Source organism: Pinus tabuliformis, chromosome J (assembly GCF_031772625.1).
Source record: "Pinus tabuliformis cultivar Carrire ecotype Pingquan chromosome J, CPIR1, whole genome shotgun sequence".
In the NCBI taxonomy this organism is placed as follows: domain Eukaryota; kingdom Viridiplantae; phylum Streptophyta; class Pinopsida; order Pinales; family Pinaceae; genus Pinus; species Pinus tabuliformis.
The window spans coordinates 385375613-385403373 of record NC_142295.1 but is presented as its reverse complement, the minus strand read 5'-3'; the positions used below and the strand labels follow the sequence as shown (position 1 = coordinate 385403373).

Genomic DNA, 27761 nt, shown 5'->3' with positions numbered 1-27761 from the left:
AACTCACTACTGTACAAATGTACACTCCCGTGTGTTTATTCCAATTCAGCTGGGATGAACTCACTACTGTATAAACACTCCCTAGGCAGTTTTCCTATACACTCCTGTGTTTTTATTCCAATTAACCTAGTGTTGTGGAGATATAATACTTCTAAGGGTTCGGTGGAAGTCCTTTTGAGGGAGAGAACGCATGGTGGAGGTAAGTCTGTCAACGATTGAGTGCTCATAATATGGAGGGAGAGTATCAGCAAGTAAATATTGTGCAATTTCATCTAGCGTCCTCTTGTTCTTGGCTAGTAGAATCTGAAGTGTCTGCAGCAGAGAGCCTCTCCCGATCTTCTAGATGCAACTGGTCATAATCAGGGATCATCGCTGACATTGGAGCAGCCATTGCAATTATCTGTGTCTCTGGTAAACTTGCCAGGGCTGGCAGGTAACAATGACTGTTCAAATACAGAGACTGTGATTGTGCCAACAGATGAGATAAATCGTCTTCCCCTGGCCAGCAAGAGATCTGATGATGGTTGAAAGGTGCAAATCTGGAGTCGAAGAAGGGACAGTCCGTGCTTTCTAAATTTCTCTTACTTAGTATGTTTAGCCGAGCATCAGATTGGATCAGAGACTGGTAATTCTTGTCCAGCACCCCTTCTGGAAATTGCAAGAAATGTCTCCTATCATCCAAAACAACAAATATATCATTCAGATCATAGTACCCATAAGTTTTCATACACCATAAAATCTTTAAAATATTCTATTTCATTTATTATAAATTTTTTTTTTCATCAAGCAGGTTGAGGTTGAGGTTAGGTAGTGAGTGTATGGCATAGTTATTATCAGCTTTAACTCTCAATTTTATGAAATTTTTTTGTTTTTTTTTAAGGAGGTTGAGGTTGAGAGTGTATTGGATAGTTATTATGAGTTTTTATTCTCAATTTTATGAAATTTTTAACAAGTGTAAATTTTACATTAATGAACTAATTTTTTTTTAATTATAGTAAATATTTTTATAAGAATATTTCACTTATAAGTGATTGGAGGCTTTCACAATTATTTATATTGTTAGATATTTATAAAAGAGTATTTGTAATACATTTTAGATTTATTCAACATTTAAGATGGTTACTCCATCCATCATCAAAGACTACAAAGCTGATCCTTCTGAAATGTTTTCGAAAGAGAACTGTGTAATGGATCTTCTGTGTAATAAAAGAAAACTGTATAATGGTTATTCCTTCTATCATAAAAAACAGTTAATCAATTTTCTTCTGTTACACAGTGTTCTTTCAAAAATATCTAACAATATTTAACTTATTTACAAATGATAACTATATTATAAATTTATTATAAAAATATTAATTAAATACAAAATTAAAATTGATTAAAACAAAAAAAATCATAGTATCCATACATTTTGATATTATATATATAAATCTAGAAATATTCTATTTCATTCTTATTCATTTTATTATAAATATTTTTATGAAAATATTTATATACTTTATCTGCTAATGCATTATAAATATTTTTATAACAAATATTTATATACTTTATCTTACAATGTATTGAAATAATTATTTTTTAAAATTAAAGATATTTTTCCTTTCGTACCATACTCCTTTACCCATATTATCTTGCATTTTAATTTATTCATCATAAAAATATTTATATAAACTTGTTCTTCCATTTTAATTCATTTCGTCATGAAAATATTTATATAAATATATTTTGTGCATTGAAATGACTTTCTATTACTATAGTTGAAGAGGGAAATCCTGCCTATCGTCCAAAATGTTTTTTGAAAAGCGTGCTTATGAGGTTAAAGTACTACCAATTGACAAGCAGGTAAAGCCTCTTTTTCTTTCAAATATTTCTGGTAGTTGTACTAACATGATTTGTGATTTTTATTTTATATAACTATGCCTGCCAACTTGGTTCTGAAAGGTCAATTCAATAAGTTACTGTGAGGTCAACTTAGTAAAGTCCAAATCAATAAGTTATCAATTCAATAAGGTGCTGTGAGGTCAATTTAGTAAAGTCCCAATCGACAAGTTATCAAGGTCAATTTTTGTATTCATCTCTTTATTTAAATTTTGAAAATCTTGTGATTTTGGTAGGTTTACTGCCCTGCAGGTTTTATTTTTATTTATTTAAATTAAGTTTACTCACCAATTTGTTTTAGAAAGTCAATTAATAAAGTTTTGTCACGATCAATCCAAGTAATAAAGTCAATCTCTTTGACACTCTATTTAAAGAGTTTAGTGTAGCATGTGATGACAGGAACTTATTCTACAATCCAATATAAAAGAAATGTGTAAGTATGTCTCTGTTCAATTTGAAGTTGACACGTGTTTCTTTTAAAATAAAATAAAAATTATTTATAAAAATGTCAAATTTAATTAAAAAATTAATAGACTTGTTTGGTTTGTTTAATTAAAATTATTATAAAACATAAATAATCTCTCTCAATAGGTCTACTAAGGAGAAGTGATAAAAAAAATTCACTAGCTATCAACCATAAATAAAATATTTCTGGTTTTTTTTAATTAAACATACAATAAAACATCAATATCCTTACTCTTAGTGTCAAATTTTGCACTCTAAAAAAGAGTTTTCACCTTAAGAGATTTGATCCTTTTGGGTTTTTGCTAGATTTTTTATTAAGATGGATCTATACTAGTGCATAAAAATGTTATAAAAATATTATGTATAAATTTAAAATAAAATATAAATTATTAAAAAAAAAAGTCAAATATAATTTAAAAAATGAATATGCGTGTTTGGTATAATTAAAATTGTTATAAAATATAAATAATCTTTCTCAATAGCCATACTAAGGAGAAGTGGTAAAAAAAATTCACTAGCTATCAACCATAAATAGAATATTTCTAGTTTTGTTTAATTAAACATACAGTAAAACATCAATAATCTTACTCTCAGTGTCAAATTTTGCGCTCTAAAAAAAAAGTTTTCACATTAAGAGATTTGATCCTTTTTGGGTTTTTGCTAGATTCTTGGTTAAGATGGATCTATACAAGTGCATAAAAATGTTATAAAAATATTATGTATAATTGTATATGTTTAATAAAATATAACAATCTGATCCCTTTGGGTTTTTGCTAGATTTTGGTTAAAATAAATCTATACTAGTGCATAAAAATATTATAAAAATATTTTGTATAAATGTATATATTTAATTAAATAAAACAATTACAAAAATGTTATAAAAATATTACGTATAAATGTGAAATGTAATTAATTAATTTATATGAAAATTTGTAATTAGTTTGATTTTTTGTTAATTTTAAATTCAAATTTAAAAAAAAAAATAATAATAATAATTAAGCATAAGAGCATATGTACATGTTTAATAATAGATTGGGACAATCACATTGTTGGTAAGATGTAATTGGTTATATTTTTGGAAAATTTAAGCATAAAAGTACAACCAATGTAATTGGTTATATTCTTTTGAAAAATTAAGCAAATTTATGTATGTATTTAATAATAAATTAGGATAATCACATTGATGGGATGTAATTGGTTATATTTTTTTCTTTGTAACTGAATCTATTTTTTTTCCTTTTTCTCTTTTAATGAGATTCTATTTTTTTTTTCTCTTTTATTTTTTATTAAAAGAAAAATCAAAAGATATATGTAACTATATTTGATAAAAAAAATTAAATAATCATAAAAATGAAAAATTAATCATAAAAGGAAAAAAGTGTGTGTATGTCTATATATATATATATATATATGACAATCACATTAGTTGTAAGATATATATATATGAGACAATCACATTAGTTGTAAGATGTAATTGGTTATATATATATATATATATATATATATATATATATATATATATATATATATATAAATAAGATAATCATATTAGTTGTAAGATGTAATTGGTTATATATATATAAATTAATTATAAGAGAATCACATTAGTTGTAAGATGTAACAAGTTGTATTTTTTTTAATGTAAAGGATTGTACTTTTTCTCTTTGATGTACTCATTTATACGAGAATTGAATTGTAACTCTATGATGTACTCATTTATATGAGAATTGTATTTTATATATATATATTTGTATTTGTATTTTGTATTTTGATATATTTATATTGTATTTTTTTCTTTTTGATGTACTCATTTATAAGAGAATTTTATTTTTTTCTTTTTGATATATTTGTATTTGTATTTTATATTTTGATATATTTATATTGTATTTTTTTCTTAAAATATTTTTTTCGTTTGATATATTTGTATTTGTATTTTATATTTTGATATATTTATATTGTATTTTTTTTTTGATGTACTCATTTATACGAGAATTGTATTTTTTTTCTTTTTGATATATTTGTATTAGTATTTTGATATTTGTATCATATTTTTTTTTCCTCTATGATGTACTTATTTATATGAAGAATTGTGTGATGTTTAATTTTCCCTATCAAATTTTTTGAAAAAAAAAATTGAAAATAAAAAACAACTAGGATACATCATGAAAACTGTCCAAAAGAAAATGAATTAACCAAAACAAAAATCAATAAAGGTTTACACTGTGTAGAAAACAATAGGTTGTTAAAATAAAGTTAGCTTGAAAATAAAAAACAACTAGGATACATCATGAAAACTGTCCAAAAGAAAATGAATTAACCAAAACAAAAATCAATAAAGGTTTACACTGTGTAGAAAACAATAGGTTGTTAAAATAAAGTTAGCTTGAATATTTGTTAATTATCAATTGTTTGAAAAAAATAACCAGTATAATCATGTTCACGCACCTGAATTAAGTTTTTCAAAATAACTTCGATATTACGAGAAAATAAATATATTTTGACCTAAATTAAGTTTCTCAAAATAACTTTTATATTACCAGGGAATCAATATAAAATATATATATATAGAAAAACACAATTCTATGCTAACCGTTTGATATTCATTACAGAAGCAAAAGAGCCCAAGGTTGCCAAAGATTATCTGTTCATTGGAGATGTGAAAGAGCTTTCAGCTACTTCATGTCTTCTAACCTTTTGGAACCTTGATACTTGACCTTCTAGATTAAAATATGAGTTAATCGCTAATTTTTTCTGTAAGTTCAGAAAATAGCAGAGGCAATTGTTCTGACCTGTAGATACTTGCTTGACCGCCTGTGAAATCAGAAGTAGCCTGCCATAGCGTGTGCTTCCTTGGCAGGGGATTGGACTTCTTGAAGAACACAGGAGGCCTAGATAACTGGACAATATAACAAATGGAAAATCTTAATTTTTAGTGTTCCAACTTACAACTGAATCCACAGGAGGCCTGGATAACTTAGACAATATGACAAACAGAAAAACACCTTACTTTGAAATAATTATCTTAATTTTTAGTGTTCCCACCTACAATTGAATCAACGTTCTTGTTCTATACCTCAATAACCAATGTAGCTGGCTTATTTTCAGGGCATGTTGCCTTCAGACCAGTAATATCTGACCACTGTACTTCTATCTTGCTCTTCAGTCCACTTTCCAACACCTCCTAGACAAGCTTCCGCTTAGCAAAGTAACATTTTACTACCAAATCACCTTCATATCTGGAAACACACTGTCAAAACAAACAAACAAAAACCTTTTCGAATGAATGATAAGTGACCAGAAAAAACTAATAATGGCATCCATAGAAGTTAGATGTTGTTACAGTGGCCTTGATCTAACATAGATCAGTCATAAACCCAAATCCATTAAGGATCAAAAGATTTGCTGCTTAAAATATTTTAGCTCCCTTTAACATGGATCTATTCTAATGATAAGTTCTCTATAAATTTCATGTTAGGATCATTAAACAGAAAGAAGTGTTAGGATGTCTTCTGGGATCCCACAAACCTGACAAACTATACAGTGGCACAAACTATATTCCATATAATACTATCAGCAAAACCATGATTTTTCATAAACATGAAATTTCATAAAAACTATTTGGAACTAGTCAAGTTTACTGAAAACACCCTAACATTTCACAGCTCTTAAAAGTATACAACATTTACCTTCCATGAGCCAATTCTTAGAATTGAGGCAGAGAAGTTAGTTGCCTTCTTTTTATGAAGAAAATTGGCGTGAACCACTGCACACCTCCGGTTTTCTATTTCCCCTGCTTCCCCTGCTTCCTGGATGGATCTCACTGTATGCACATATCCCAAATTTTCCTGGTTTTTCAGACATGATAAGCTCAGCTGAGCAAGATCTAGCAAGGAAGGGCTCTTTCTCAGCTTCAACCCAAGCGGGCTATTCCCATTCGTTGCACTGAATGAATTATCAATCGATACAGCACTTGCCTCCTGAGAAAATGAAATGGGTATTAACTAAAACTCCATAAATGGAATAAATTCTTAGCCAAGTACTAGAAATCTACCTGGACCATAAACTTGGCACGCTTGGAGCTCGGGATTTCATGTTCCTCATAAAAGTTCTCCATGCGAGCAAATGATCAAATATATTTACAACCTGCAATTTTTGCAATTTGCAATTTGTTGCTTCTGGAAACTTCTCACCCCAATTCTTGCGCGGACTAGGATCAGTCTTGGAATATGCTGAGAATCGAACCCTGGCCAATTGTGGTAGAGGACCAGATCCCAACAGGAATGTTTCTGTAATGCGATAAGCAAGGCTGGTTTTTTCTGTGACCTGGTCAATATTGAATAGATGTCTGTGAATAAACAATAAATTCTTACAGCAGCAGGAGGCTTGTCACGCTATATAACTCTTTGAACATGAAAATGAAAGCCACCTCCATTGAATTAAGTAACGGATGAGGCGGCTTGTGGGTACAAAGTCAAGAAAATTACAAAAAAATGGGCGGTCGTGAGGCAATTATGGCGGACTGATTCAAACTTGCTCCGCAAGTTTTGTGTTGCAGTGATGGAAAGAATATTTGTTGGAAATACAGGTGGGAAATGCCCAAAAACAGAAAATTTCGTCTCTCCAGCTTCTTCCGTTCCTCGAAGACAATATTTCTCTGCATGTTTGGAGGCACATCGCCGCCCAATTGCGTTTGTGGGTGCATCGGCTTCCATTTCAGGCATGTTTTTGCAGGCGCCAGACGGTTTCAAAATTTGCCTTTGCAAGGTTGATACCTCACGCGCGGATAGAATATAACACGCGTTGAGTGCACCTAAAGGCATGTTGAGGACTTGGAATCTTATGCACGAAGCTGTTACTTCTGAAGAAAAATACAGTCACACATGGAGAGTTCAATGATTTGATTCTTACCAGATTCGTAACTGGAAAGTGTCATAAAAGTATGGTTAGGTTCTTAACAGATTGGTGGTCGGAAACGAGTTATGTCTGCAGTTAAGAGTTTTTATCGAGATGGAATTTTGATCCAAATCTTATTACATACAATATTGTGATATATATATATATATATATATATATATATATATATATATATATATATATATATATATATATATATAATATATATATGTGTGTGGGTAGATTTTTTTTAGTATGTCCATGTTATATTTATCAAACATTCGAAATGAATTAAACTGTCCATACTTAATGCGTAATATTTTGATATCCAAAGTTTAATATTAGAATTATATTTTCTTGTTTTATGAATTTTTTTTAAAATGATTTATTCCACTTATTGGAATACATTATACTTTGATCTTTGAGTCTTATATGGGACGGTGGGATGATAATAGTAGCACCTACAATACACCATGCTTTGATCTTTGAGTCTTATATGGGATGGTGGGATGATAATAGTAGCACCTACAATAGGTACATGTTGTAGTGAAAGCGAAGTGATCTTAATTTATGGTTATTCAGTTAATGGCATTGATTTCCTTGATGTCGAGACTGTGACATTGATGTGGTTGAAGTTGAGCCAATTGGAGGCACGTCTCAAGAGCATATAAAGTGCCACATACCTAGTGGCATGGAAGGGTGATTACCTACAAAGTGATGTAGTCTCCACTGCATACATGCAAAGCAATGAGATGCGAGGTTATCTTGGAGGGCGGTTTATCCATGGTTCTCTTTCCTTTAGTTCATTTTTTGTTCAATTATGGTTTCGGTTGTGTGTTAGTGGGTTCTTGTGCTCTCTTTTCCCAACAAGTTTTCTTTACTTTTGATTTGAAGAGATGGAATCAACAATGTTTAGTTCTAATGCTTCGTTGGAGGGCTTGTATGATAGAAGTCTGCAAGAGACTTTCAATCCCTATGGTGAAGTTGGGGATTCCAAGGTAAAGCTATGATTTTTCTTTTGATGGTTGGATAAGTCTCTGTTATATTCTATTTACAATATTTAGTGTTTCTTTTTGGAGTTTTAATGGTTTTGTAGGTGGATTTTGCTCATTTCTAAAGGGTAAAACATGGTTTTTGATTTCTGCAGATTAGCAGTGACTGGAAAACCAACATTCCCGTGGATTCATCTTTGTGACCTTCAATGGTTAGCAAACAATGAGGGATGCTATATTGAGTCCTAACACTAGCGAAAAGAGGAGTTAGTCAGTGATGAATCAATTCATGGTCGAAGTATGCAAAACTTTTTGTGGTTAAATTAGTTGGGTAATGAAGTACACTCAAGGGTTATTACCCACAACAAAGGAACTAAAAATCTTGAAACCATCCATGTCGGATCAATCGTGGCCACTTCACTGCTATCCATAGTTGTGTTAATCTAGCTTCGCGTTAGTCACACCATTGTCAATTGTTTTTAGTTTATATGTTTTGTTCATTTGAAGGACAACAGTGGGGTTTGATTCTTGCGCGTAATCACCCTTGTGATCTGTAAATTTTCCATAAGTTGATCCCCGATGAAGGTTTTGGGAATTGAATAAAGGACCTTTTGTCCTTTATTGTTGAACCCAGTGCAATTCCCTGAAACTTTTTTTATTTTGGGGATGTTATATAAAATATCCTTGAATTCTTCTATATAATATTTTCTAGATTTTTTATCATCATGGTCCATGTAATTAACCTCAATCCAGTTTCCAGTTTTTTTTGCACCCACCTATTGATTTTTGTTGTAAGTTGTACTTTGTGATAGTTCTTCTCGGTTGCCACTCTTGCGTTGTGCGACTAGCTAGTTGAGCTCCTAATTTTGATCAAGGTTCTTTGGGCGTTGGCCTTCATAGGAATAATTTTTCCATGGATAGGTACAATGTAGTTCATTTTTCTTAGATGGCTTTGAATTTTGTTTGATCATAAACTCTACTCAACTTTTTCGAATTTGTGACCCTTGTTTGGTCTCCTAGTGTGGACATACATTTATAGTTATAAATAAAAAGATCGAAATTATTGGATCATTAAAATACTACATATGGATATATTTTTTCTTTTGCTTCAAATTTTCTGAGCTTCGAAGTGGCGTGAATGAGAAAGTTGTTTTTCTTTGAGAACTATAGCGGGGATTGACTTCCACACACGTGGTAGTTTGGGAAAACTATATTTTGTAATTCTTTTATATTTCCTGCCATTTTCACTCCTCAATGCTTTCATCTTCTTCGTGGTCTAGTTTTCTACCCAAGCCTTAAACTCCATGAACTTGGAGACGACCTCCTCCTTCTTCATAAATAAGATCCATGTTTTATGAGAATAATCATCTATGAAAGTGACATAATACCTGCGTCTCATGAGAGATGGAGAAGAGACGGGCCCACTTACGTCTGAATGTACTGACTCCAAAATCCCTTTGCCTTTGATGTCTTGTTGTGCTCTACAACAACCCCCCATTTCATACAAATTTTATTTTTCAAAACTATAATATGAAATGGGTCCCTTTTCATTTAAATTGGTATCAACTTATCATTATTCAAAAAGGTCCGAAACAAAATAAAACATTATAAAACCTCTTTGATAAACCAATTAATCGGTCTTATAATAAAGAATGAGTAATCTTTTATTATTGCGATAAAGCGATCGCATATCGCAATGACAAAGGGTGCATGACTTAAAAGACCCATTGATTTTCCCCGACGCGACAATACACAAAAGGCTATCAGATATCGGGAAGGTAAGTAATCATAACAAAAGGCCCCTCTTCGCTCCGATGCGATATCGCTATCGGTGATCGGGGATGTACCATGCATGCATCTAAGGCCCTCACTCAAAACTCCCGATCCGAATTGGCGATATCGCTATCGGCAATCGGGGATTCCGAAAGGAACCAATATAACAACTTAATTTTTTCCCCGATCGCCGATTGCGATAAAGCTAAAGCACATATTTCAAAAAAGATTGGTAAAGCCGGGATATTTTATGGTTATTTAGTATTAAAGGCCTTTCTCTTCCTGATAGCGATTCACTTGCGCTCAACCGCCAAAACATCAAAGCCACGCTTAAATGAATCATTCGGCCAATAAACGACATGATGAGCATTTAAAGGATTGACAGGTTTAAACGACCATTTAATGAAACAATAAGGCTAAAATCTCTTCAGGGATTGTATCCGCGGCCACCTTAAGTTAAATCCTCCATTATTCATTGATTAAAATATCTCGTTCTTCTTTGGTTTGCGCTACCAATTCTCCGCATTACGTTCATTTTCACTCCTGTGCAGAGCTCTTCCGAAGCAGCAAATTCAAGCCAAATGGGGAAGAAATCTAAGAAAACTGCAACAGCTTCCGCTTCGGCAGCTACAGGGCAACACACTGCCGATCCAGGAACAAGCAAAAAGGGACTGATATCCGACACTACATGTCTAGGACTCGGCAAAACTACTTGGCTAAGCACCTACAATCTGATTGAGGCCGAAGAGCCTGAGGTAACAACAGTGCAAGCCACAGCAGACACGACTCGGAAGTCTGATGCTACTCTAAAGGATTTAGCCGACTCTTTCCTTCATCGGATAGCAGCCCGAGAACAAATTCTCCCATATACAGATGTGGTGAGGTGGGAAATTGAAGAAATCCCAATCACAAACAAGACATTTTGCACCATGGACGGGAGAGTCTTCGGTTCATTTCAACCTGATGATTTGAGGCAAATGTACCATTTGCCTGCACCGGAGAAGAAGTACAACAAGGCATTCTTGGAGAAATTCAGAAATGAGAATGATATTGAATCAGAACCCATTCGGGATTGGAGGCAAAACCCAGCAAAACACAAGCATGAGTCTTCGGGTAAGTACTCTGTCGATTCTTTGTGTTCTCCTTATTGTTATGCCGGGGTAATGATGTGTAGATTGTGGGGGTTACATGATTCCGCAAACTTCACTATAGAGATGGTTCCTTTGATGGAGGCAGCATGTAATAGTGAAATAATGGATTGGGGAACTATACTGTCTGATAAGCTAGCAACCGCAGTCCTTGAATTTAGAAACAAATCCCGCATTACTGAAAGGTTCATTCCCCCATTCTACTATAGTGCCTACATCTTGGACACCCTATGTTTTAATTCTGAATTTCCTGTGCTTGGGTGGAGATGGACTCCACAAGACCCCATGCCCATTCATATATACCACCAAAAGTTATGGAAAGCTCACTATAAGCACCATTTATATCAAGTTTGCAATGGTTTTATGTTACCCATTCACTATGCCATTTTTGATAAACCTGCTCCTAAGATTTCCTACCAAGCGGAGATTGACTTGACATCCGTAGGGAGATGGTTCGGAGAAGAAAAATTCACCTATGTAAGAGTTTTCGGCAGCCAGGCCAAGCCTCATGTCCTCCCTTTGTATATACCCGATAAACTGTTAGCCCGGGAGGTAGCCTATCAGATTACATCCGAAGGAGTTACACAGACTCTAAGGAACAAAAAGAAGCAGGTTTGGCCTCCTTTTCCTCTAAGATGCGGTGTCTACGCTCTGCATGACTTTAAACATGCAGAGAAAGAAGCAGATAAGATTAAGGCACTGAATCTCGCTACTCTTCCTAATAGGCGATTTGATCCAAACAAAGTCGCCTACAATGCACTTGAACAGGCAAAGCTAACTAAATTTGACCATAAAGATGATATGTTTGATGACCTGTTCTCCTCAGCCGAGTCACTATTTCAGGTTAAATCACTAGCCAGAATGAAATATCAGGATGACGGGTTAGTTGAATTTAACAGACTTAGAGAACAGAGGTTGCAAACTCTGCCTCTAGATCTGTTAGCAATGACCCCGATGACAGAATCAAGCGAGCCTGAGCAGCGACTCACTAAGGAACCTCCTGCTACATCAAAAATTGCTGGAGAAATCCAAACAAAAGAGCAGGAGGAAGTGCAGAGAAAAGAGCAGGAAGAAGTGCAGAGAAGAGAGCAAGAGGAAACACAGAGGAAAGAGCAGGAGCAGAGCAGCACAGAGGTGAATGTAGATGCCCAGATTGACCCGAAATTGCTCCAGGAATGGCAGCAATTCGACTCAATCATAAGCAATCTTGAGAGCTCAAAGGAAGCCAAAACATCAAAAGCGGCTGGCACACAGGAGACAACATCAAAACAAGTTCCAAGTGGAACGAGCGGCCTACCCAGTTCTACAGTAATAGAAATAATTCCTAAGGATCCTTCCGATCAGATTGTTTTGCAAGTGGAGGAGATACCTCCATTGGATGTCTTTTACAACCCAAAGCACAGGGCTGTAATAAAACGACAGCGGAAAAGGAGAAGGACTGATCAACCTTCCCTATTCCCGGAACAAACAGTGACAGCCAATGTGGTCTGGAAAGAGGAATTTGATCCTTCTGATGACCTTACTAAATTGTCCCAATATGCTGGAGCCTATTCGGCAGCCACCATGGACAAGGCATCAGAAGTGACTAATCTGTTAAAAGAAAAAGACCAATCAATCGCCTCGCTACAAGTACAGTTATCGGAGGCACAGCAGAAGGCAGAGCAACTTGAGCAGCAATTGTACACACAGCAACAAATAAACAATCAACTGAATAAACAATTGCAGGAAGAAAAACAAAGAATTGATTCAAGCGCCGTTCAAAAGCAGAAGGAGCTGTCGGAAGCGCTGGCAAAATTGAAAGCAATGCATGAACAGATGGGGAAATCTAAAGATGAGCAAATTGCTCAATTATCAGCCCAAATAGAGAAGACCAAGAATCTTCCACAGCCAGCTGAGTTCAGAGCCGAAGCATTACAGATTAACAAAGCATTGGTGACACAAATAAGGCTGTTATGTCAACAAATCGCCCAAGCAGAACCTTTATGTGACTTAACAGCATCAATAAGTGATAAATCAGTTGATGCTAGAACAGACTTGGAGCAGGCCGATGAGACCTTGACCAATTTTCTTGAGTGGCAAGACACTGATGAGGGACAGGTAGCTAATTTGCCAAAAATCCTAGAATCACATAAAGAGATCCTATTTATGGAATGGAAATCCCAGTTAATGAAAGCAGAGAGAGCAATTTCCAGATGTAAGTTAACCACAAGTAATTTGGTTGAATTGATTAACGATACTCTCTACTTATCTAACATGATCTCTCAATGTACCCCAGGTAAATTGCTATCGGCTAAAACATTGGAGCAGTCATGTTATCAAGAGCTGGAGAAAAATGGAAGATTAATTGCAGGAATTAACAGTTTGACTTGGGACACCTATTGGTTGTTCCTAGTCAAACCATACAGCCAGAGAGTCGCCCTCAAGTGCCTCACAGATGCAATCGGGTGTATCATTCCCGATATACAAGATGCCACCTATGCTGCCCAACTCAATTCTCGTCTCAACCGACCACCAGAAGTGGAACCAATGCTTGCAATATGCCAACTCAGGTCTAAAGGCAAACAACCTAAGTGATGAATCATGCTGCCAGATTGTCGTGAGGAAGATATTCCGAATCAAGTTGTACCAATTAAGTAGGATTTTAATTTCATAGTTAGTTAGTTTTAGTCAAGTATTTATAGACCCTTTCAATGCATTGGAAAGGGTCGTAAGTTTTTGTATATGACTTAAACCTGAAGTTGCACTACTGTACTTCAGGCATATTCTTTTATAAAAACTGGGCCAATTATTCCAATTTTGATAACGAAGCTTTTATGTGAATGTGCACTACTGCCTTTGTTTAAAAGTATTTCTGCGTCGGAAGAAGGAATTCAAATAGTGATTGATATTGGGAGTGATTTGCAGCTCATATGGTACTACTATCTATGTCTGAGTTCATTCTGTTTATGTGAATTGTTGTTTGATCGCTCTTGCTATTATCGGATATATGCGTGTGTTTTTAACAGCATTCTTTACAATTTCCACTATTGGATGTTTACAGCATGCTTTTCTTTTGTCATACATGTATCGGTAATATAAAAGGATAAGTGTAACAATGTTGTGTTAATCACTTTGTTCAACTACTTGAACAAAGTAATCATTAAGTAAATGAATGTCTATGTTTATTGTGTAAAGTCATCTATATGCCTATCAATGAACAGAGATCATTAAGAGTTGCACTTAAGTGAATAGAAGCCTCACGGGATAGAATAGTCATTTATATTTTTGCTGTTAGATTAAGTCATCTATTCATTATCATTTATTAGAAACCAATCACTCATCCATCCCCTTTTATTCATTACTGGGAAACTGGTCCCATTATATCCAGTCGAAGCCACCATCCCAAACGGAAAAGGAGCTGTATTAAGGTCCGGACCGGGTGGTCATCCCCCCAATGTTGATACAACGATTTTCGGGGCATCAACATGTCTCAACCCTGAAAATATGATTGGGCATACTTTCCAACTGTGCACCCCTTACACACATCATATTGGTCAAAGACGCCTTGTGGTAGTCCTATGGCTATCTGCTAAAGGATCTTCAACGCCCCATGATGCAAACTCCCCTTACGTCTATGCTAAAGTTCTCCGACGTCTCTGCTTTGCGCACTTCCCGCCTTGCTACTCAAGGTTGTGAATTTCTCAATCTGCAACCTATAGAGATTCTTCATCCTCACACCAATTTGCTTCACTGCTCCAGATGCTAAGTGATCGAGGTAGGCCTTACCTCTATTTAAAATGACATCATAAACCTTGTCCTCTGGGGTAGCAATAGAAACAAGATTCTTCTTAAGTCTTGGAACATAGAGGACATCCCTAAGATGGAGAGAGCTACCAGACTCCCTCTCAAAGCCAACAATACCAACTCCCCTAGTCAAGTACTTGCTATCATGTTATAGCTTATTTTGTCTCATCTAATCAATCAGCCTCCTAATGGGATCATTCACAACATATTCCCCCTTTACATCATCATTACACAAAGCCCTATGCATGGCTCTCTCATTCCCCATAGTTTTTGCCCTAAATTGCATCATCTAAGCCAGTTTTAGGACCAACGCACCTTGGCCTCTTACTGGACAGTGTTCACCTACAAGTTTCTCCATTGTGGCTTGCATTGATCACCTACAGGTTGTTATCCTTACACCTACATTGGTTCTAGAAATTTAGGAAAAAGAGAGAGAATCCCAAAGCCTCCATTTCTAGAAGCTTCCAAGATCTTTTATAACCATTTACCTCAGATAAAACACTTGAATCATATCCTATTCTACCTTGGAGTTTCCATCCCTTATCCTTAGATCTCATCCCCCCATCAAGAGTGGATCTTAATCCCATAATTGGTAAAAGGATAAAAACGCGTGAGTTACCCCACTCCTCTATATATTTATAACCTTCCATATGCAAGAGGTTGGCTTTTAGAGAGTGATTCAACTCTTATGTTGTTGTGAGAATCATTCTTTCACTCATTTAGGGTGATTGGAGGTAAACTTTGTGATAAAGGAAGTACAAGTCAACAACTTGGAGGAGATCTTCTACAAGATTGACACCTATTTATGTTTGTAGATCACTCCATTTATATCAATACAAAGAGTTCTTTTGTTTTCCTATATGTGATTTCGTTATTTCATATATTTCAATACCATTTCAATCTGTTGAATAAAGGAGATATATGATGCTACATAGATCTCATAGCTTCTTGGCTTGTGTTGTCTAGTTGTGCAGGTTCTAATTTTGACAGTTGAAGCTAGGATTGGAGCATTCAAGCCAAATAAGGAGTGAAATGTACGAGAGATTCCAAGTAGCTTTCTTCCCCTCATCTACTTACTTTAAGGAAAACATTGGGTCCTTTGTCATTCTGTTGTTCTAGGTTAGCCACCAAACCTAGGGGAGATATTTCTGTCTGCAGTTATAAATCCCGCATAACAAATTGGCGACCATAATGGAGAACAATGTATTCCCTTTGTGTTTTCTTTGTCCATTTTGTTTGATTTACCTCTATCATATACCTTTGTTGCTTTAACCAGCCAAGAACAGACCTAGGAAGTGATTGCATTGAGTCTTGTTTGAATTTTCTGTGTCAGGACCCTCTTTCCCAGCACCAATGAGAATTGCACCTCACCTGGGCCTTCCTTGTGCCTGCATTGGACCCCACCTGAGCCCTCTTTGTGCCTGTGTTGCAGAGCACTGGTGCCTCTTCTGCACCTGCACTGACCCCTATTTTCACACAAAATTTTCCTTGTTTTCTCAGTGTTGATTTGATCAACCTACTTCCAACTGACCTTCCCTAAGTCTTGAGTGTCTTTTGGTCTCTTTGAAGCCTCCATTTGGTTTGAAGTTGTGTTTGATTTCCTTTGGTAAGAATTGGTTTCGATTTTTCTTTGTTGTTATCATTAGGTCTCTTGCAGGCTTGTTTCATTTGATCATTGATAGCTTGAATGAATTGTTGTTCTAGTCCTCATTCTGAAAAGTGCATTTGAATCAATGATTATACTTTACATCTCAGTTTTCCTCATTTTTGAGAATTAAGTGTGGTGAAAAGAAAAAATCTTATGTTATGTGTATAACATAAAAATAAAATTATTTGTTGATTTTCAAGTCAAAAGCAAAACTTCCTAACATGTATCTCTCTATAACACCAACATGGCCACCATGGAAAACAAAGAAAAACAAGTGCAATAATAACACTATATATAACATGGGTTTACACATAATGTTAAAACCAACAAAGAATAGAACCGACATATAACTAGCTATAATATTAATAGGATATAAATTTCTTGCATCACATAAAAAAGGAAAATACAACATTGGTAACACACACAATATCTATTATTTCTAAACATATTAACATACATATTTATAATACCAATGACTCATGTGGTTTTCCAACCATGAGTATTGTTGCAAGTACATACCATTACATGCACAATATCTTTTATTTCTAAACATATCAACATATATATTTATAATACCAATGACTCATGTAATTTTCCAACCATGAGTATTGTTGCAAGTACATATCATTTCATAAACACATGGTATCTCTTATTTCTAAACATATCAACACATATATTTATAATATCAATGACTCATGTGGTTTTCCAACCATGGTTGCAAGTACATACCATTTCACACACACATATAGTGGATCTCTTATTTATAAACATATCAACATATATATTTATAATACCATTTACTCATGTGGTTTTCCAACCATGAGTATTTTTGCAAGTACATACCATTTCACACACATTTCTAAACACAACAACATATATATTTATAATACCAATTACTCATGTGGTTTTCCAACCATGAGTATTTTTGTAAGTATATACCATTTCACATGCACGACTCATGTGGTTTTCCAGTATTGTTGCAAGTACATACTAAGCCAATATGCAATCAAAGATGTTAGTTATAAATATATCATAATGATAATTGGAGCACTAAACACTAATACTTAAACAACAACAACAAAAAAAAATCTTATTTGACTTAGTAAAACTATTTTTTGAATAGTATTTTTCATATAATTTTACCAGTAAGGATAACTTGCACAAATTAATTATGAAGTCTTTTGGTCTAATAAGTAACCAAAACAAATTAAAAATTCACATGTAAATCATCATTGCAAAACAATTAGCTACTGCATTTTTGTCTCACTTTCCATCTCAATCTTCTTTGTCTCAGCGTCTTGACTATAGAAACATCATGAACATTGTTGTTGTCTCAACTATAGAAACATCATCTCTATAAAAAAAAAAAAAAAAAAAAAACCTAATACGATGTGGTGTCTCCTGTAAACAAGATTGAAAACCAGTTTTCTTTCAACACATCCTCAATTCTCTTAGCATGGGTTTTTCTTAAGTATAAAACAATTCAATTCTTGCATCAAGTCATTTTAGTCCCAATGTTCCCCCATTGCTACTCTCCTACTCTATCATTAATCCAACTATTTCATTCAATGTTATAATCTATCATTCAAACATAATAGCCGCAATACCCATTTTTGTACCCAATTCAAAACAATGTGATTGTTTTGCATTTTTAACATGCCTACTTATGGAAGGTGTAGTTGGAAATGGAGTAACCACATAAAACTACGTCTCAACTAGCACTCATTGACGATAAGATTTATCCCCATCCTATAGTGGCCACATAAGAGTAAGGATGGTAACGTATTGTTGGATTTTAAGTGTGTTAATGTTATTGATGGAATTTAGATTTTATTCAATTTATGGTTTAAATGTACTTCATCTTTTGATTACAAAATCAATTATGGTTTGGAATGATGTTTAGCTTAATGTAATATTTATTTAAATTTAATATATATATATATATATATATATATAATGTTCACTTAGAATCAAAATTAGCTTATGACAATGTAAAAAATACAATATATAACAATAAAAAGAACATCGCATGGATATTTAAAAAAAAAAAAAAAGAGAAAAGACTATTGGAAAACAACAACTCAATTAGATGGAGAACAATGAAGGAGTTCAAGAAGGAAGAGATGACCAAGACTTGTTACTCTAGATAAGTACTTCTAACACTCAAGATCTCAAAGAAATGTGTGATAGGCATGAGGTCACTTTACTGATTGCATCTACAATATTGCATCATAGATATATCATGTGAACTTGTATGCTAGTCATGGGACCTCTTCCTCTTAGTTTTAGATGACTAGAAATAAGAGGTAATCAACTTGTTACTTGTTGGTCCTTTGGTAAACCATCAACGTAACCATTGGTGAAGGTCAAACATCTCTTGGAAGAAAAGGGATAAGTATCAATAGTCCTCATAAGCCATGAGCATCTTGAAAGAACAAAGTGGTGACTTTAAATAGATAAAACAACCATCCTCTAATCTTGTAGTAAGGTGTGTTTTTTAATACAAAATGGTCCTTAGTTTGAGGGTCTAAAGAACAAATATGACAAATGCAATGATACAAAGGAATATGGTGATATATCCCAATGCAACAGTGGTGGGAGAAAACTCTAAGCTAAGTTAGAAGGACCCTCACATTGCAAGGTAACTAGAGTCTTGTGCACCCTTAAAGATTGGATGGCTCCTTCCCTACATTGGAGATACAAGTCCAAGTAATAATGAAGTTTGAAATAAAGCATCTCTCCTAGATCAAAACATATGCAATGAAGGTAGGTTGCATAAAATCTTAGTACAAATGCCAATGTTGATATTTTTTCAGAGAAATTAAAAACATTCATTAAAATGTAATGCAAAAGTGATTTGTGAATATCAAAGTCAATGAAGTGAAACACCCCTATATCCGAAAAGAAACAAAAGAAGATCTTGATATTTAAGAAAATCACTTTGTATTGGTCTATCATTTAAACCTAATTATCATTGTCACCGCATGAAAAACCATTGAAACCATGAGCAAAGCTATTCCAAATTCTGAAAGAATAATAAAATAAAAACCTAATTCTTTCAAATGAATAACATCATGACAAACGCTTTCTTTATCATGTTTAGGTACAAACTCCCAGCCTCGCACCTAGATTTGACATGGAGTTTCAAAAAGGTATATTGGAACAACTAATGAATGCACCAAGCTTCGGTTGAATTTAACCTGCAATGATTAATGAAACGCCGGATACTTAGATTGATCAGTGAAGCACGAGGTAGTGATTCCTTCAGTTTGATTGATCTATTTTACTCACAGTTTACTCACAGTTTAAATGTCAGACCATATTTTAAATGGTACACAAATAAGTCGATGACTTTGATGATGATGTACATGCTTCATTCAAGCTTCCACTTTCTGCATTATTGAACCAGTTGATCTGTTTTACATTTGCCCAAGTATATTTGCAAGGACGGAAGACATATTAGCATTGCAAAAGAGGCAGGGTGGTAGGATGGATCATGCATACTATTTATAATATTATAGCGTTTGTGATTATTTTATTATAGTACTTGTGATTACTCTAATTTGATGGTAGATTTTAAAAATATTTGAAAATTAGAAAGAGAGAAATCAAATAATTAATTTCGTTCTTATTGATCAAATTGTACAATATTAAATTGTACAATATTTTCAAAATCTACAAGTGAATTAAATTCAACTTACATCCAACTACAACAAGAAAAAAAATGAACTCACTACTGTACAAATGTACACTCCCTAGTCAATTTTCCTATACACTCCCGTGTGTTTATTCCAATTAACCTAGGATGAACTCACTACTATACAAACACTCCCTAGGCAGTTTTCGTATACACTCCTGTGTGTTTATTCCAATTAACCTAGTGTTGTGGGGATATAATACTTCTAAGGGTTCGATGGAAGTCCTTTTGAGGGAGAGAACGCATGGTGGAGGTAAGTCTGTCAACGATTGAGTGCTCATAATATGGAGGGAGAGTATCAGCAAGTAAATATTGTGCAATTTCATCTAGCGTCTTCTTGGCCTGCAGAATCTGAAGTGTCTGCAGCAGAGAGCCTCTCCCGATCTTCTAGATGTAACTGTTCATAATCAGGGATCATCGCTGACATTGGAGCAGCCATTGCAATTTCCTGTGTCTCTGGTAAACTTGCCAGGGCTGGCAGGTAGCAACGACTGTTCAAATACAGAGACTGTGATTGTGCCCACAGATGAGATAAATCGTCTTCCCTTGGCCAGCAAGAGATCTGATGATGGGTGAAAGGTGCAAATCTGAAGTCGAAGAATGGACAGTCCGTGCTTTCTAAATCTCTCTTACTTAGTATGTTTAGCCGAGCATCAGATTGGATCAGAGACTTGTAATTCTTGTCCAGCACCCCTTCGGGAAATTGCAAGAAATGTCTCCTATCATCCAAAATAACAAATATATCATTCAGATCATAGTACCCATGAGTTTTCATACACCATAAAATCTTTAAAATATTCTATTTCATTTATTATAATTGTTGTTTTTTGATCAAGCAGGTTGAGGTTGAGGTTGAGGTTGAGGTTGAGGTTGAGGTTGAGGTTAGGTTGTGAGTGTATGGGATAGTTATTATCAGTTTTTACTCTCAATTTTATGAAATTTTTTTGTTTTTTTTCATAAGTAGGTTGAGGTTGAGGTTGAGTGTATTGGATAGTTATTATCAGTTTTTATTCTCAATTTTATGAAATTTTTAACCGAGTGTAAATTTTACATTAATGAACTTTTTTTTTTTAATTATAGTAAATATTTTTATAAAAAAATTCACTTATAAGTGATTGGAGGCTTTCACAATTATTTATATTGTTAGATATTATAAAAGAGTATTTGTAATAGATTTTCGATTTATCCAACATTTAGGATGGTGACTCCATCCGTGACTCCATCCATCATCAAAGACTACAAAGCTGATCCTTCTGAAATGTTTTCGAAAGAGAACTGTGTAATGGATCTACTGTATAATAAAAGAATACTGTATAATGGTTATTCCTTCTTTCATAAAAAACCGTTAATCGATTTTCTTCCATTACGCAGTGTTCTTTCGAAAATATCTAGCAATATTTAACTTATTTGCAAGTGATAAATTTTTTATAAAAATATTAATTAAATACAAAATTAAAATGGATTGAAACAAAAAAATCATAGTATCCCTACATTTTGATATTAGATATAAATCCAGAGATATTCTATTTCATTCTTATTCATTTTATTATAAATATTTGTATGAAAATATTTATATACTTTATCTGCTAATGCATTATAAATATTTTTATAACAAATATTTATATACTTTATCTTACAATGTATTGAAATAATTATTTTTTAAAGTTAAAGATATTTTTCCTTTCGTACCATACTCCTTACCCATATTATCTTGCATTTTAATTTATTCATCATTAAAATATTTATATAAACTTGTTCTTCCATTTTAATTCATTTCGTCATGAAAATATTTATATAAATATATTTTGTGCATTGAAATGACTTTCTATTACTATAGTTGAAGAGGGAAATTCTGCCCATCGTCCAAAATGTTTTTTGAAAAGCGTGCTTATGATGTTAAAGTACTACCAATTGACAAGCAGGTAAAGCCTCTTTTTCTTTCAAATATTTCTGGTAGTTGTACTAACATGATTTGTGATTCTTATTTTATATAACTATGCCTGCCAACTTGGTTTTGAAAGGTCAATTCAATAAGTTACTGTGAGGTCAACTTAGTAAAGTCCAAATCAATAAGTTATCAATTCAATAAGGTGCTGTGAGGTCAGTTTAGTAAAGTCCCAATCGACAAGTTATCAAGGTCAATTTCTCTATTCATCTTTTTATTTAAATTTTGAAAACCTTGTGATTTTGGTAGGTTTACTGTCGTGCAGGTTTTATTTTTATTTATTTAAATTAGGTTTACTAACCAACTTGTTTTAGAAAGTCAATTAGTAAAGTCTTGTCATGATCAACCCAATTAATAAAGTCGATCTTTTTTGTTCTGAGACACTCTATTTAAAGAGTTTAGTGGTAGCATGTGATGAGAGAAACTTATTCTACAATCCAGTATAAGAGAATATGTAAGTATGTCCCTGTTCAAGTTGAAGTTGACACGTGTTTCTTTTAAAATAAAATAAAAATTATTTATAAAAAAGTCCAATATAATTAAAAAATTAATATACCTGTTTGGTTTGTGTAATTAAAATTATTATAAAACATAAATAATCTCTCTCAATAGGCATACTAGGAGAAGTGATAAAAAAATTTCACTAGCTATCAACCACAAATAAAATATTTCTGGTTTTGTTTAATTAAACATACAATAAAACATCAATATCCTTACTCTTAGTGTCAAATTTTGCACTCTAAAAGAAAGTTTTCACCTTAAGAGATTTGATCCTTTTGGGTTTTTGCTAGATTTTTTATTAAGATGGATCTATACTAGTGCATAAAAATGTTATAAAAATATTATGTATAAATTTTAAAAAATATATAAATTATTAAAAAAAAGGTCAAATATAATTTTAAAAAATGAATATGCGTGTTTGGTATAATTAAAATTGTTATAAAATATAAATAATCTCTCTCAATAGCCATACTAAGGAGAAGTGGTAAAAAAAATTCACTAGCTATCAACCATAAATAAAATATTTCTGGTTTCAGTGTCAAATTTTGCGCTCTAAAAAAAGGTTTTCACATTAAGAGATTTGATCCTTTTTGGGTTTTTGCTAGATTCTTGGTTAAGATGGATCTATACAAGTGCATAAAAATGTTATAAAAATATTATGTATAAATGTATATGTTTAATAAAATATAACAATCTGATCCCTTTGGGTTTTTGCTAGATTTTTGGTTAAGATAAATCTATACTAATGCATAAAAATATTATAAAAATATTTTGTATAAATGTATATATTTAATTAAATAAAACAATTAAAAAATGTTATAAAAATATTATGTATAAATATATATGTTTAATAAAATAGAACAATTTGATCTCTTAAGGTTTTTGCTAAATTTTTGGTTAAGATAAATCTATACTAGTACATAAAAATATTATGTATAAATGTGAGATGTAATTAATTAATTTATATGAAAATTTGTAATTAGTTTGATTTTTTGCTAATTTTAAATTCAAATTTTATAAAAAGGAAAAATTAAACAACAAATTTAAAAATAATAATAATAATAATTTTAAAAAAAATTAAGCAGAAGCACATTTATGTACATGTTTAATAATAGATTAGGACAATCACATTGTTGGTAAGATGTAATTGGTTATATTTTTTGAAAATTTAAGCATAAAAGTACAACGAATGTAATTAGTTGTATTCTTTTGAAAAATTAAGCAAATTTATGTATGTATGTTGAAAAATTAAGCAAATTTATGTATGTATTTAATAAAAAATTAGGATAATCACATTGATGGGATGTAATTGGTTATATTTTTTTTCTTTGTAACTGAATCTATTTTTTTTCTTTTTCTCTTTTAATGAGATTCTATTTTTTTTCTTTTTTATTTTTTATTAAAAGAAAAATCAAAAGATATATGTAACCATATTTGATAAAAAATTAAATAATCATAAAAATGAAAAATTAATCATAAAAGGAAAAATGTGTGTGTGTATATATATATATATATATATATATATGAGACAATTACATTAGTTGTAAGATATATATATATATATATATATATATGAGGCAATCACATTAGTTGTAAGATGTAATTGGTTATATATATATATATATAAATTTATTAATTAAGTTGTAAGATATATATATATATATATATATATATATATATATATATAATCATATTAGTTGTAAGTTGTAAGATTTAATTGGTTATATATATATATATATATATATATATATATATATATATATATATAAATTAATTATAAGAGAATCACATTAGTCGTAAGATGTAACTGGTTATATTTTTCTTAATGTAAAGGATTGTACATTTTCTCTTTGATGTACTCAATTATATGAGAATTGTATTTTTTTTTTGATATATTTGTATTTGTATTTTGTATTTTGATATATTTATATTGTATTTTTTTCTTTTTGATGTACTCATTTATAAGAGAATTTTATTTTTTTCTTTTTGATATATTTGTATTTGCATTTTATATTTTGATATATTTATATTGTATTTTTTTCTTTTTGATGTACTCATTTATAGGAGAATTGTATTTTTTTTTTTTTTGATATATTTGTATTTTTATTTTGTATTTTGATATATTTGTATTGTATTTTTTTCCTCTATGATATATTCATTTATATAAAGAATTGTGTGATGTTTAATTTCCCTATCAAATATTTTGAAAAAAAAATTGAAAATAAAAACCAACTAGGATACATCATGAAAACTGTCCAAAAGAAAATGAATTAACCAAAACAAAAACCAATAAAGGTTTACACTGTGTAGAAAACAATAGGTTGTTAAAATAAAGTTAGCTTGAATATTTGTTAATTATCAATTGTTTCAAAAAAATAACCAGTATAATCATGTTCACGGACCTGAATTAAGTTTTTCAAAATAATTTTGAATTAAGTTTTTCAAAATAACTTTGATATTACGAGAAAATAAATATATTTTGACCTAAATTAAGTTTCTCAAAATAACTTATATTAACAGAGAATCAATATAAAATATATATATATACATAGAAAAACACAATTCTATGCTAACCGTTTGATATTCATTACAGAAGCAAAAGAGCCCAAGGTTGCCAAAGATTATATGTTCATTGGAGATGTGAAAGAGCTTTCAGCTGCTTCATATCTTCTAACCTTTTGGAACCTTGATACTTGACCTTCTAGATTAAAATATGAGTTAATAACTAATTTTTTCTGTCAGTTCAGAAAATAGCAAAGGCAATTGTTCTGACCTGTAGATAGTTGCTTGACCGCCTGTGAAATCAGAAGTAGCCTGCCATATCGTGTGCTTCCTTGGCAGGGGATTGGACTCCTTGAAGAACACAGGAGACCTAGATAACTGGACAATATAACAAATGGAAAATCTTAATTTTTAGTGTTCCAACTTACAACTGAATCCACAGGAGGCCTGGATAACTAGACAATATGACAAACAGAAAAACACTTTACTTTGAAATAATTATCTTAATTTTTAGTGTTCCCACCTACAATTGAATCAACGTTCTTGTTCCATACCTCAATAATCAATGTAGCAGGCTTATTTTCAGGGCATGTTGCCTTCAGACCAGTAATATCTGACCACTGTACTTCTATCTTGCTCTTCAGTCCACTTTCCAACACCTCCCAGACAAGCTTCCGCTTAGCGAAGTAACATTTTACTACCAAGTCACCTTCATATCTGGAAACACACTTCAAAACAAACAAACAAAAACCTTTTTGAATGAATGATAAGTGACCAGAAAAACTAATAATGGCATCCATAGAAGTTAGATGTTGTTACAGTGGCCTTGATCTAACATAGATCAGTCATAGACCCAAACCCATTAAGGATCAAAAGATTTGCTGCTTAAAATATTTTAGCTCCCTAGTTTAACATGGATCTATTCTAATGATAAGTTCTCTATAAATTTCATGTTAGGATCATTAAACAAAAAGAAGTGTTAGGATGTCTTCTGGGATCCCACAAACCTGACAAACTATACAGTGGCACAAACTATATTCCATATAATACTATGAGCAAAACTGTGATTTTTCATAAACATGAAATTTCATAAAAGGCTCTAAAAATGCAAAATTACTGGAACTAGTCGAGTTTACTGAAAACACCCTAACATTTCACAACTCTTTAAAGTATACAACGTTTACCTTCCATGAGCCAATTCTTAGAATTGAGGCAGAGAAGTTAGTTGCCTTCTTTTTATCAAGAAAATTTGTGTGAACCACTGCACACCTCTGGTTTTCTATTTCCCCTGCTTCCTGGATGGATCTCACTGTATGCACATATCCCAAATTTTCCTGGTTTTTCAGACATGATAAGCTCAGCTGAGCAAGATCTAGCAAGGAAGGGCTCTTTCTCAGCTTCAACCCAAGCGGGCTATTCTCATTCGTTGCACTGAGTGAGTTATCAATCGATACAGCACTTGCCTCCTGAGAAAATGAAATGGATATTAAATAAAACTCCATAAATGGAATAAATTCTTAGCCAAGTACTAGAAATCTACCTGGACCATAAACTTGCCACGCTTGGAGCTCGGGATTTCATGTTCCTCATAAAAGTTCTCCATGCGAGCAAATGATCAAATATATTTACAACCTGCAGTTTTTGCAATTTGCAATTTGTTGCTTCTGGAAACTTCTCACCCCAATTCTTGCGCGGACTAGGATCAGTCTTGGAATATGCTGAGAATCGAACCCTGGCCAATTATGACGGACTGATTCAAACTTGCTCCGCAAGTGATGGAAAGAATATTTGTTGGAAATACAGGTGGGAAATGCCCAAAAACAGAAAAATTCGTCTCTCCAGCTTCTTCCGTTCCTCGAGGACAATATTTCTCTGCATATTTGGAGGCACAACGCCGCCCAATTACGTGTGTGGGTGCATTGGCTTCCATTTCAGGCATGTTTTTGCAGGCGCCAGACGGTTTCAAAATTTGCCTTTGCAAGGTTGATACCTCACGCGCGAATAGAATATAACACGCGTTGAGTGCAGCTAAAGGCATGTTGAGGACTTGGAATCTTATGCACGAAGCTGTTATTTCTGAAGAAAAATACAGTCACACATGGACAGTTCAATGATTGATTCTTACCAGATTCGTAACTGGAAAGTGTCATAAAAGTATGGTTGGTTCTTACCAGATTGGTGGTCGGAAAGGAGTTATGTGTGCAGTTAAGAGTTTTTATCGAGATGGAATTTTGATCCAAATCTTATTACACGTACAGTATTGTGATATATATATATATATATATTTGGGTAGATTTTTTTATTATGTCCATCTTATATTTATCTATCATTCGAAATGAATTAGACTGTCCATACTTAATGCGTAATATTTTGATATCTAAAGTTTAATATTAGAATTATATTTTCTTGTTTAATGATTTTTTTAAAAATGATTTATTCGTCTTTTCGAATACATTATGCTTTGATTTTTGAGTCTTATATGAGACAGTGGGATGATAATAGTAGCACCTACAATACATCATGCTTTGATCTTTGA

General features: G+C 32.6%; 1 protein-coding gene and 1 pseudogene across 2 annotated transcripts; both read right to left on the bottom strand.

The window, feature by feature from the left end:
- Positions 1 to 268: 268 nt before the first annotated feature.
- Positions 269 to 25885, bottom strand: LOC149227396 (uncharacterized; annotated as a pseudogene). The gene is made up of 6 exons (XR_016248321.1): positions 25497 to 25885; positions 6395 to 6666; positions 6030 to 6320; positions 5417 to 5590; positions 5133 to 5239; positions 269 to 671 (listed from the first exon to the last, which is right to left on the bottom strand). The product of XR_016248321.1 is annotated as an uncharacterized LOC149227396 (transcript).
- On the bottom strand, positions 20600 to 26828 carry LOC149227395 (uncharacterized). The gene is made up of 5 exons (XM_089380485.1): positions 26766 to 26828; positions 26495 to 26691; positions 25780 to 25942; positions 25497 to 25603; positions 20600 to 20996 (listed from the first exon to the last, which is right to left on the bottom strand). The coding sequence occupies exons 1-5, from the start codon at positions 26826 to 26828 to the stop codon at positions 20600 to 20602; spliced, it is 927 nt and encodes a 308-aa protein (XP_089236611.1).
- Positions 26829 to 27761: the final 933 nt, after the last annotated feature.